Here is a 12,649-nt window from a genome sequence, read left to right as displayed (position 1 = left end):
ACACATTTATCAGCTCAGACATTTATAAGTTTCAGTTGTGCAACCAGGTGCCTAGATCACCACTCCGAAACCTGCAAATGAAAAGATTTAGGAGCGTCCATTGGCAGGAATAGAAATATTCATTAACCCAAACCCAATTATGTTTTCATGAGTGTATAATAACCTCAAACTAAGAACAGTTTTTGTAATGTTGAAATGAGCTTTTCATATTTAGTGAGAGTCCTTTACCACCATGTTGCTTTGCCATATTTGTACAGTAGCCCAGAACAGACAAACCCAACGCTGTCTCTAGAGAGGGCCGTTCACGTTTTTCACATGTTCAGCAGCCACCGCAGGACAGTGTGAGGTGAGGCGTGTTCAGTTGGTTGCATTGGTTGCAGCCACACTTCTACCCACTAGATCCTCCCCACTGGAGCTTAAATACATACACTGAGCAGCCTTAGCTGTTGCAACCCAACCCAGGATTTAAGAGAAGTTTACAGATGAATGTTAAGCAGAGGCACACATACAGAGGCCTCGTACTCAGCAGCTAAATCTGATCGAGTGTACAAACCAGAGGACATTCTGAATAAATGCCCAGGAAGTAGCAGCCTTTTGGCACATTGACAAATCTCATGTTTCTTTAAAACATGCAGAAGATTCATCTGCTGCGTAAGGCTGACATGCAGAGACAGTGTTTGACTTTCATAGGAAATGTGCAATGAGCGTGCTACGGAACTAGGGAGGTAATTAGTAAGACGTGAGTTGATTTTTTTTTTTTTTTTTTTCCTTCGTCACTTAAAATGCCACACAATGCTCACAGCTGAGGGCACACAGATGTTGGAGCTGGTAAATGGAGTTTGGAGAAGAGCTTATTATGATTAAATGAATCTGATTGTTTTGTAACCCAGAGGTACAGAGCCGAGGAACCACGTGAGGGCGAATGCAGCTACTCTAAGAGCTTGTCCTAATGATGAGTTCAGAGCCGGCGGTCTATTTGTGACTGTGTATTTGATTTTGTTTTGTCCGTAAACACAGAATATTAGCTCAGGGGGAGTAGATGGCCGCATGGGTGGATGGTTGGACGGATGGGTGGATGGATTAGCAAATGCATGGATGGATGGATGGGTGGTTGTGAAGACGGATGGATGCTAGATGTGTGTCTGATCCGCTACAGGAGTACTTCCACTGACTTGGAGATAGAAACGTCAAAGGAGCTTAAAACTCCATCTCATTGTTATCTTGACAAAAATGTCGAGATAACATAAAGATAGACAGCGAAAGTCAAAAACTGAACCAGATGACGAAAACTTAATGACAGAGAGGGAAATGATAGGACAGCAAATTCCATACAATAAGAATTCTATGCATCGCAATTTGTTAAACACAGATGATTTTTCTGTGATGCTTTGATGATTTTTTTAATGAAGGATATGTGACTGGAGCCCAATTATAAAAAGCTAAATTACAAGTAAATCCACCTGCTGATCGTGAACTGTTCGGGAAATGATCTCAGAATTGATCTGCAGCCAAGCTGTGATTTTACGCTGAATCATTTTTAATAGTAACACGTAGGCTCGATGTCAGCGCAGGTATTTTCCCTGATTAATAGGTCAAAAGCTATTAAAACTGCTCTGCTGTGTCCTACTCCGTGTACTTTCAGTTTATTAAAATCCATTAAAAAGTGTGTGACAACGATCCCACAAATACGCCCTGAATCACTTCTGCACAAGACGCCCTCCTTTTTGCCTCGTTTCCACCTGTTAGTCATCATTACCCAAGACATGTCGTCGATTTTCACTCTAATATGGGACTGATAATGCAAATAGTTTGTTATTCCTTCACAAGCTTTTTATGACGAAGTGAGGGGAACAAAACATGCTCATTAAAAGCATTAAAGTGCTGCATAAACCTCTGTGGAGGTTATGTGATGACATCACATGACTGTCACGATGCAGAATGACAATCGCAACAAAACTGTCGAAAGGACGAGTGACCAGTCAGTCCGCTTAACTTCATGTCTACTCTTCTGCATTTGTTCATGAAAAGTCAGTGTGAACAAGAACTGGACCAGCACTAAAATGCAAAGGTGTATAATTTGCTCACTTGTTATGGACCAGATGAACTGGACTGCGACACAGTGTTGCACCGCTCAATTCTCCACAACAGTATTCTTCAATCCAACCCAGCTAATTAAAACGAATGGGTTGTTATCAGGCTTCAGCAGAGCGTGATGACGAGCTGATCATTTGAAACATGTGTAACATCCAAACCATGCAGGGCAGCGGACCTCCAGGACCAGGATTACACAACGCTGCTCTGCAATACAGCTTCAACATCGTTGTGCAGTTTTTTGCTTATTCTATTATTACTTTCCAGGTGTCATTATTTCTATTTAGTTTTTGTTGTACTGTTTTTTTTTTGTACCTCATATTAGAACTCTGTTTCATCATGACAGCAAATCACCGTCACATTTCTTCTATATGAAAAGTTAAATTCATCCAACTGTGACGCATCCCATTTTATATAGTTCTTTGAAATTACCCTCTAATTAGCACGATACTCACCTCAAATGTGACCCAAAATGACCCCGACTGGATTTCATTATAATATTCTTCTATTTTCCAGTAAGCAATACATAAATAAACTTCCTGGGAACTTCCTACTGGTTTCTGCTTTCTGCTTTACCTCTGCTGATCGTGCAATCTGAATTCATTCATTTCCAACTCCTTTCTATCCAACTTCCCCCCAGCAGGCCACTAAACTGAAGTGAGTTGTTGCAGCTTTGTTTCCAAATGTTCCACCCATTTACATTTTCAGCAGCTTGACTTTGATTTCATTTCACTTCACTGATTTTCCTAATTTCTTTTTAAATAGCTTGCCGCCGCAAAATGGCATTAACCAACAAATACAACCTCACAATCAAAAATCAAGTGACCTGCAAGACTTAGACAAAAACAAGTTGGAAATGAAGCTGCTACAAATCACTTCAATTAAGCGGATTGCTGGGGGGGAGAAAACTAGTTGGAAGTTTCCAGAAATGTACGAATAAAATTGCAGCTATGTATCAACATTTACAGAATATTATTATTAAAACGTATTTGAGTGATTTTCAGGTGTAATGTAGGGGTCATTTCAGAGGAGTGTTTGCCACCTACTGACCATGACACTTCTGGACCAATAAAAAGTGACCAAATTCCCCTAACTGGAGATCGTTTTACTATTTTTCCCAAGCATTTCATGATGATGGGTGGCTGTGGCTCAATGTTAGAGCCAGCGTCTTGTCATAAGAAGGTTGCTGGTCCACATGTCAGAGTGTCCTTGGGCAAGATACTGAACCCCAAACTGCTCCTGATGTGCTGGTCGGCCACCACCATCAGTCTGTGAATGTATGAATTACTGTAAGTCGCTTTGGACGAAAGCGTCTGATAGAATGTTGTAAATGTAAATGTCTTCCTCTGCGTATGAGGTCTGCCCCGTGCAAATGGAGTCAGCTCATGTGACCACAGCAGAGAGCTTCAGGTGTCTCATGGGAACAGGTGTTCGTGCACGGCCACAATGATTGTACATAATTGAAATCTCTGGGAAAGAGTCATTAAGCAGAACTTGCATTAAGATTTTGATTTTGATGTCTGAGTGTCTTGCCAGACAAGCTGTTGTACCACCAAACACTCCCTTTGGGATGCAAATAAAATCACAGCAGCAGTTCGGCATGCAGTAACAACTCAGACGGCTCCAGCAGGCTTCGCATCAAATCACAGCAGCATGTTAATAATATTATCTGTCAGTCGTGTGCTTTGACTCCTGAGCGCCACAGTAATCACTGTAATTAATACTGCCCGAGGATTCTGATCTGAAATGTGCAATACTTTTCATTCTCATTCCCACATCGGTCTTGTCCAGCCCTTCACCGCCATGATTAAAGCACAGCCACTGACATGAATGGGAAATAGATTTTGAAACAATGCCTGCTAATGGAAGCTGAGAGCAAGGATGATTAATGGATGATTGTTTAATCGATTAATATGTCGCTTCTGAGGATTTAGAGCGAGGGAGACTTCATTTCATGTTCTGCTGGTTTGAAGACATTAAAGAGCTTACGGCTGATATCTCGGCAATCCGTCCTATGACCACAGGAGGTACACATGTTGATATGTGGCTCTCTCTGTGAGGAGAAAAACACAATAGAACTTCAATCCTCGTATTTACATTAGAAGCCATATGAAAATGTTTACCACGAGGATCCATTCAGCGGTTTTCTTTAACCCCCGAGGTTGCGACGGAGTTATTTAAAAGAACTGATTGGAACACATTCAATTCAATGCTTTGATGCTCTGCTCAATGCCAGCACTTCTGCAGGGAAGGGATGCAGATTGCTATTTTTCATCAACAATAAAGGGACCGTTAAATGCCGAAACCTGGAGAATTTCAATACATGCAGAGGAGCTGGCAGATAAGTCAGCGTTTTCCTGTACTGCATCAGTGTCAACATCCAGCAGCACGGCAGTCATTCATGAGATGTTAAGCCCACCGTATCAGTTACATGCAAGGACAGCTAATCCCCAGACGCCTGGGAGTTGTGATGACGACTACATTTTTTTTTAATCTGTGTTTCAGCGACCAACGTATCATTGGCAATAAGGGGTCTTTTCTCTTTATCTCCTCCTCTCCTCAGGTTGGAGGACACACCATGCTACCTATTCGCTGGATGCCCCCAGAGAGCATCATGTACAGGAAATTCTCTACGGAAAGCGACGTCTGGAGCTTCGGAGTCATCTTGTGGGAGATCTTCACCTACGGGAAGCAGCCTTGGTTTCAGCTGGGCAACAATGAGGTACAAAGAGCCCGATGCATTCAGAGAGAACCCTCACGAGATTCAATATGTTGTGTGTATATTATCAAAGGCTGTCCTGCAGGCACACACAGTAAAAACGATAGCTTGAGGGTTATTTAATGGCAAATGTGGAGGTCTTCTTCTATGTCCCTTAACATCTCATGAGCGATGAAAGGAAGAATGTTTATCTCAAGTCACATGAAAAATATGAGCAGTTGTTATTAAAGAGGAAAGGAGGCATTGAATAGATTTGCCTCCCCTCCCTGAAGGGAACGTATGAGCTTTCTAATAGCAGATTTAAATGAACACTGCCATTTTGGATCTTAATCTACTGCCGCGTGTTGTTTCTATTCTCTTTCTGAGACTTGTGCCGGCCCAACGAGGTGATAAATTGATGCCGCTTTGCCACCAGACAAGATGCCGCATTACATAACACCCATGATTGGTTTGTTTTTTCGTTGGAGGCTCTGCTTTGAATCAATAAAATTCAATTAGGATTACTCTTGTAAAGCGCGCATATTGAGAAAATTAAATTGACCTAAAAGAATAACCTGGCATTTCAAGTAAGAAACATCAATATGCTCTGGGGCTTGACACAAATTGGGATTTCCACATTTCAGTGTGTCCTGCGCGGGAAGAATTTTGAGGCACTCTAAATGAAACACTCAGCTGATTGAAGCACATTGCCGAAACCTCATGACAGTGTAATGAGATGAGCGGCTATCATGTCATGACTAAGAAAAAAGTGAAAATCCTCGATCTGTTTCTCTAATGTGGTTTTGTCTTCCGGTAGTGTCACAAAGCAATATTGCACTTATTCAGATTTGTCGAACACATTACGCAATGATACATTACAGCAACGATTATGAGTGAGTATCAGTGACAATGATGAATTAGCACCTGGATGCTGTCGGGACTTTGTTCTCATCCGGCCTGTCTCTGCTCCACCACTGTCCTCTGGTTTTATGTAGTAAAAAGCAGGACAGCTATCACAGAGGGAAACAAGCAGCCGTGCTGTCAGATCACATTTGGAGGGAAATGTGTGTAAAATGAGTCACAAGACATTTAATTGAAAGTCGCTGCAATAAAAGCACAAGGGGTGTTTGTACATTCCACTGAAGCCACTTCAGATGAAACTAAATGGGTAGCTACATGTAAACGCCGCGATACAACCTGAACCCGAGAGACGAACCAGCCGCACGCCGTTTCCATTGAGCGGCGCCCCTCCCGCACAGTGTCTGTACGTAGCAGCTGATCCACCCTGCAGCTGAGACCTGGCGCTGCTAATCGGTCCATACGAGCAGCTCGGTGTGTGTTTGGTGACCGGTGCCACACTCATCACTAGCTCTGTGATCACTGGTGGGATCACAGAGCTCGGGTTGTTTTTAAGTATTAATAAGCATTTCTATTTTTTAAAACCATAGTCAAAAACATGAAAACATGAAAAGTCTTTAAGCTCCTTAAATTCCGCCCTCCGCTCATCTCCACCGGCCTTCTGTTGGTGTTGTCGCACCTGTTGGAAAGGGCCAACTGAATCTACTCTAATTCTTATTAGCACCACAGAGTTGGTGACATTAATTATTCCTAACATAGCTCCATTAACTTACACCTGACTAGAGGTATAATCAGCCGGGGTAATTGAGAACACCTGGTGCCTTTAATTTGCAAGGTAACCAGTAAGTAAAGCTGTCAAATAAAGGCAGGAGTCAAATGTACGACATGAAATTGTGAAATATTTTGAAGTATAAAGCAGAGTAAAAAGGAAATACCTTGGTAACGCATAAGTATCCAACATTATACCTACGTACAGTACTTGAGTACTACAGCTTAAAGGTACATTTGCACCTTACACCTCCAACTGATCTATCATTAGTGAAGATGCATTGTGGGTCGTGTAGGTGCCAGGTTTTGACGTGAAGAAGAAAGTGTGGATTAAAATAAAACAACTCTCTCTCTGATTTTGCTGCACTGATTAAATTCTTTTTTCTTTTTATCTGTCCATTACAAGTTTGACAATGACGATTACAAAGAGTACTATTTTTTATTGTTTTAAATGATGCAAAAAAACAAACGAGTTTGTTGCAAATCTTTTTCAACAATTTCTCATCCCAAGGCCATTTTTTTGATTGGACGACTGACTGGAAATAGAAAATGTCAGCTGATGTCATTTAGCGGGACAGTAATTACGTTTCCACAGTGATAAACAATAACAACTTGTCACGTTGTGGGTTGAGAATTTAGTGATAAGTTTCCGTAGGTTACAAATTCATTGTGGTTATACATTAGTTGGATTCCTTGTCAGCTGAATAAAGTGACACGTCTGCTGTTCCCATGACCACTGCAGCCTCACTGTTGCTTGTTTGGGATCTGGGGATATATGCAAAGAGGTTCCCTATGTCTTTGCAGGAGAGCTGATGCTCTATCCCCTCAGTCTAAGTCTCAAGGTAGTCTGTCTGCCGGGCCTCTCATCCTTCCGCGACAATACAAGAGAAACAATTTACCAAAAGGGAGGAAGCAGTGCTTTACTATTGTAAACAGATGCAGCAGGTGGAACAATAGGACAGCGGTTCCCACTGGTTTGTTCTAATAGCTTGTTTTTATTTCAGTGTTTCGCTGTTGTTGACACTCTTGGGTATAAACCTCAGTGAAATCATATTTATTTAAACACAGATAAGGTTTTTTTCTACATTCTTTCCAGAAAATTAGGCTCCAGATAGCAGCAGATTATCGAACGCTTTGTTCTGACACAGTGTTGTTGTGCTGCTAGCTTGCGAGAGCATGAAATTGCATGACACCATAATGTGTCTTACGGGGAGAGTTTCCATTTTTCCTGCTCAGCTGTGTCAGTAATTATTCTTTGTCTTAATAAGTAAAACACGTAAACATCAGCGCCTTAGTTTGAAGGGTAAAGAAATTGTATGCGTTGGCAATGCTGAAAGAAAAAGAGAGAAAGAAAAGCAGAAAAAATGGTTTATTCGGTGCTACCACTTTCATCGCACACTAATAGAGCTTTCTCCATTCTCTTAAGCTACAGCGGCATGGAATTGACGCAAATAAAAAAGTCAAATTGTCAGGGAGCAATGAGTCATGTGGCTAATTAGAGTGCAAGTCCAACAAAGAGATGACCAATCAGCCTTTCAGAAGCATCTCAAACATCCACATCCACACATGGGCAGGATTATTGTTATTTTGTGCTGCGGGAGAGAAAAAATTAAATCTTGTTTTCCCTTCGATATTGGACAAATCTAAGACTGAATGCATACTGTTTACTTCTTTCATCTCAGTTTCATTAGCTCAAACCTCAAAGGACAGCCTGCTCAGTGTCAACGCTTTCTCATTATGAACAAACCAAAGCAATCAGTCAGTGAAAATCATCTGTCTCACTCCGCTGCCCTCTCTTGCTCTGCAGGTTATTGAGTGCATAACCCAGGGCCGGGTTCTGGAGAGGCCGAGGATTTGTCCTAAGGAGGTGTATGACATCATGCTGGGCTGCTGGCAGAGGGAACCGCAGCAGCGACTGAACATTAAGGACATTCAGAAGGTCCTGTTCGCCATGGGAAAAGCCACCCCGGTCTACCTGGACATCCTGGGCTAGCAGCGGCGCGGGAGGTGGCCCGTTCCTCGCCCGACAGACAGATCGACAGAGACATACAGACAGACCGACCCACACGAATCCAGGAATAACCAAACCAACCTGCTCCACTGTCGTAAAACACCTACAATGTTTGGGAAGGACTTAAGTGCCTGCAACACTTTTGGATATAGTGGATAAAACGTATTCAAAAAAACACGCACTTTTACATTTTGTTTACTTGCGTATAAGATGTACAGGTTTGAAGAAGACTTTTTTTTCCTCGAAAAAAAAAACTGCAAAAATACACAAAAATGGAGACGGAGGGGGAGTAAAATGGACTGGCAATAGGATAATGGCCACAGTTTGATTATTGGGCGGAGAGAACACATCAGAGTTAAAATCTATCCTGGGTTTGGTTTTATGAATATATATAGAAATATTACATATATTTTATATTTATTTCTTTTTGTCAGGGTGTTGAAGGGTCTGCCATGTCTGTTGCTAAGGGCTCGGCCCTGTCCGAAGACATCACCGACAAACTATTGGCAGGGACTTGACGATGGTAGCCTTACTTGCACTCTGATTGGCTGGCACGGAGCTTTCGACGGGAACTCTGCTTCTGAGGATTAACACTGGATGGTTGAAAAAAGGGAGCGCCCTGTAGAGGACCTACCCAATCAGACAGCCGACAAATCTATTTTAATTTAAAAATAATGTACATATTGTAAAATTCTATGTGTCAAAATTATGTTAACTTATTTTTTCGGGTGTTATTTTGGTTCCTTTTCTGACTGTGATCTGGGTGGCTAACGTATAAAGCTATGGTATTTGTTTTCATCCTAATCTAGAGGAGTTTTCTCTTGGGAATAACCCGTGTCAGTGCTGGTAAGTTGTCTCATGTGGTGAAGGTGACTGACAGTGAATACAGTTTGGAAAGTCCGCTGACACTGAATCACAGAGACTCTGGAGAATGGGGGACGACTCAGAGCCATCAACACGACACTTTCCAAAGAGGTGATGAAACCTCGTACTCACTTTCCAGTTCATTTGCTTTTTTATGGCGAGAATAATGCGTTGCTAAGTGATATCTTACACCACACTTCTGAACACGCACGCACGCTTTCGAGAGACTGTTTTGTCATTTTCAGGCTTTTTGGTGTGAAACTGCTTTTCCACTCTAAAGAAAAGATTTTTGGAACTGGACGTATAAATCATCTGTTAGCTGCAGGTGTGTGCCTCGCATACACGGTCTATGAGAACCTGTAACATAAAGGAATAGATAGACATTTTGGGAAATGCAGAATTAGATGTGAAGGTCGATGCCTCTGCCTTGTCTGTCAGCTAATTATGAAGCTACAACCAGCTTAGCAGTTAGCATAAAGACTGGATATGAGCAAACAGCTTACCCCGCTTTGTTTAAAGGTGATAAATCCACCTATTGGCACCTCTAATCCTCATATGAACATGTTACTTTTCTTTAGTTTAAGCTTCAAAAAACAAGGTGTAAAAACTGCAGCAGCTGCAGTTTTACATGGATTATGTACTGGACTGTTGTTAGGCTGGGAGCGGAGGAGAGGTTTTATCTAAATCAGGGGGCACAAAGGGGCCATGGTTGGAAGTAGGTTCACATTTACTGTACAAGTATGAGCCGCACATCCTTGTAACCAAACAAGTTACAATTGCCATAGACTATTTCACATTGCTGCCATTTTCCTCCAAGAATAATGTGGTATGTTGGGACAAATGTCATCATTTCATAGCTTCTTGATTGATCAGAAACTGAAGGACAACAGAAAGTGAAAATCTAAAGAGACATCGAGCCATAATTCAAGGTTAAACACCATATTTGATATCCTATTAGCTAATGTTAAACAACAGCTAAACTTAGCTAACGTAACATAAATTAATGAGTCCATGATGTGCATTGGTAATTGCAGGTTAATTTACGGCTTCTCCATCATGTCATGTGACTCTATCAAACAGCAGTGGCTAAATGCTAACATTTGCCGTTATCTACCGTTAGCTGTTTTACCTTGAAATCTGAATTTTCTTTGGGCCACCCATTTTTTTTTCAGTTGCTGAAGAAGCTGTGAAATGACTCCAGTTTTAATGCAAAGTTTCAATCTGCAATACAGCATTACGATGTTCGAGCTTCCCACCCTCAGTGTGAAGTCAGAGGAAAATGACTGCCATGTTAATATGGTATATTTAGTCCCAAAATGACTTAAATCACTGTTCCAAACATGAACATTGTAGCATAACAGCATCATGCATACGGGACCATCGTTGTACACTCACAGTTTGGTCAGGTTTAGACAAACTACTCCAATTGGTTAAAGAAAACAAGGTGTTTTGGGCTAAAAACAAGTGTTACCTATGTGACTTAACTTACATAAGTATGTTGTGAAAGTAAACTGAGTTTAAAAAAACTCACAGCTGACTTTAGTTTCTCACAGGAAACAAATAGTGTGAAAGTTTTTGTTTTTTGAGCCCTTTATTCGCCCTGTCTTCCTCCCTATGCTGACTGTGCCTCTCTACCACTTCACCTGACTTCCTCCTTCACAGCTGTAACAATTATTACAGCCACTAGAGGCCACTGCCCAACAATCAATGTAAATATCATAATAAGCAAGGTCGACTTTTTAGTCATTTTCCCGATGCGGACAGGCTGAATATGACATTAGTTTCGATCTTGTCATCCGACTATACAAGAAAGCAAATTTCCCAAAATGTCAAACTGTTCATTTAAAAACATTTAAGGATCCTGTCACTTCACAAGCTGAGAAAAGAAACAACCCGATAGTTTCCTCCCCCTAAACATTTCCTTTAGAGCAACAAATAAAAGCATTTTTATCTTAGTACTCTCACTTGTTTTTCATCAGCTGTACATGACTCACAGCCACTCGTTCCTTCCTCGCACTCGCGGCCTTTGCATGTTTAGCAAAGATGAGGCTTTACTCCCGTCAGATGCTTTGATAAAAAAACCTCTTCTGCCACGACCAGAGAGGAGCCACTGAAGCAGGTCGACACTCGTGTTAATTTATGGACGGTACATCAAAAACAATAATCACTCGAGCGGATCAGCTAATTGTGTGGTATTCTGCGTTCCATACTTTTGATAATTACCGTATTTAATGAACTGGAAAACATGAAGAGTTTTGTTCCAAAATGTGACAGAGAAACATGACCCCCAAAAATCTTGACAGCAAAAAAAAAAAAAAACTAAAACCAAATGATATTAATTTCAACCAATCGTTCATAAGTAAGCGCTCAGTTGACAAAATGAGTTCATTTTTACAGAGTGAAACCTGTAGATATCTCAGACGCTGAATGATAAACCTCAGGCAACGATTTTATTTTATGTTGTATCTGGATATAAAGCCTTTTGGAGTGGAACTCTTCGCATCTCTTCCTTATTATCTTGACATGAATTCTCACAGTACCACAGTGTTGTCTCTGTTCCCCGTTGGGACTATGTAAATCATTAATGAGCATTCAGTTATTTCAAGTACTTTATATGGAAGGCAGGATCAAATCCAACGAGTTACCCAAAGCATTGAGTTTTTGTGTATTCTCTTGTGGTAAAGATAAACGCTTAAAGACATTAAGACACAGACCGTGAGCATTTGCAGGGTATTGTAATCCTTTCATGGTGAGTTGAATATTGTTTATAAAGTTTTCTTTTTTTTTCTTTTCTTGGATGAACTAACTGAACACTTTTTGAAGCAAAGTTGGCATATTACCATGTACACATGTTACAGAATATAAAAATGTGGTATAACAACTGCAGTATATAAAATACTGGTATTCCATGATAGATCTTTGTATTAATGTGACTCTCTTAAGAAAATGTCTTCAAACAATCAGACGATCTCCTTTTCCATTTTGTCCTGTCTTATAAAGATGTGTAAATTTGACAAAATCTTGTCTTCATCTGAATCTCTGAGAAAGCTGAACAGCATGTGTTCAGTGTGTGTTCCTCTGTCGACTCCTGAAGTGATAGAAACACGACTTTTCTCTCAGGTCAGAGGTCAGTTGCTCTCTATTTCAGCAGGACAACATTTCTAAGAATTTTACGTGTATTTGAGTTTTACAGACCATCTCCTCTTTGTTTCTGTGGCCAGCTCGTTCTCATGGCAAACCCATGGAATATGGCAGCTTGGTCAGTTGCCTCAAACTACGCCTCCGGTGACAGTTTTAAAAATTGAATGGCTGCAATGTCAAGTTAGTGCTATCACCGTCACTAGTGCAGTGCCTGTTCA

The 12,649-nt window shown here is 41.1% G+C and overlaps 1 protein-coding gene across 4 annotated transcripts in view; it reads left to right on the top strand.

Moving 5' to 3' along the window:
* ntrk3b (neurotrophic tyrosine kinase, receptor, type 3b) overlaps positions 1-12,304 on the top strand; it is a 189,345-nt gene extending 177,041 nt beyond the window's left edge. For all 4 annotated transcript variants that reach the window (XM_030414473.1, XM_030414472.1, XM_030414471.1 and 1 more), the window contains 2 exons: positions 4,655-4,813; positions 8,223-12,304. In XM_030414473.1, the coding sequence (XP_030270333.1) occupies positions 4,655-4,813; positions 8,223-8,408 (345 nt within the window). In that variant the 3' untranslated portion in view covers positions 8,409-12,304. The remainder of the gene's footprint in view (positions 1-4,654; positions 4,814-8,222) is intronic.
* Positions 12,305-12,649: the final 345 nt, after the last annotated feature.

This window comes from Sparus aurata, chromosome 4 (genome assembly GCF_900880675.1).
Source record: "Sparus aurata chromosome 4, fSpaAur1.1, whole genome shotgun sequence".
NCBI lineage: Eukaryota > Metazoa > Chordata > Actinopteri > Spariformes > Sparidae > Sparus > Sparus aurata.
Note: the sequence above shows the minus strand (reverse complement) of the source record. Positions and strands in the feature narration are given on the sequence as shown.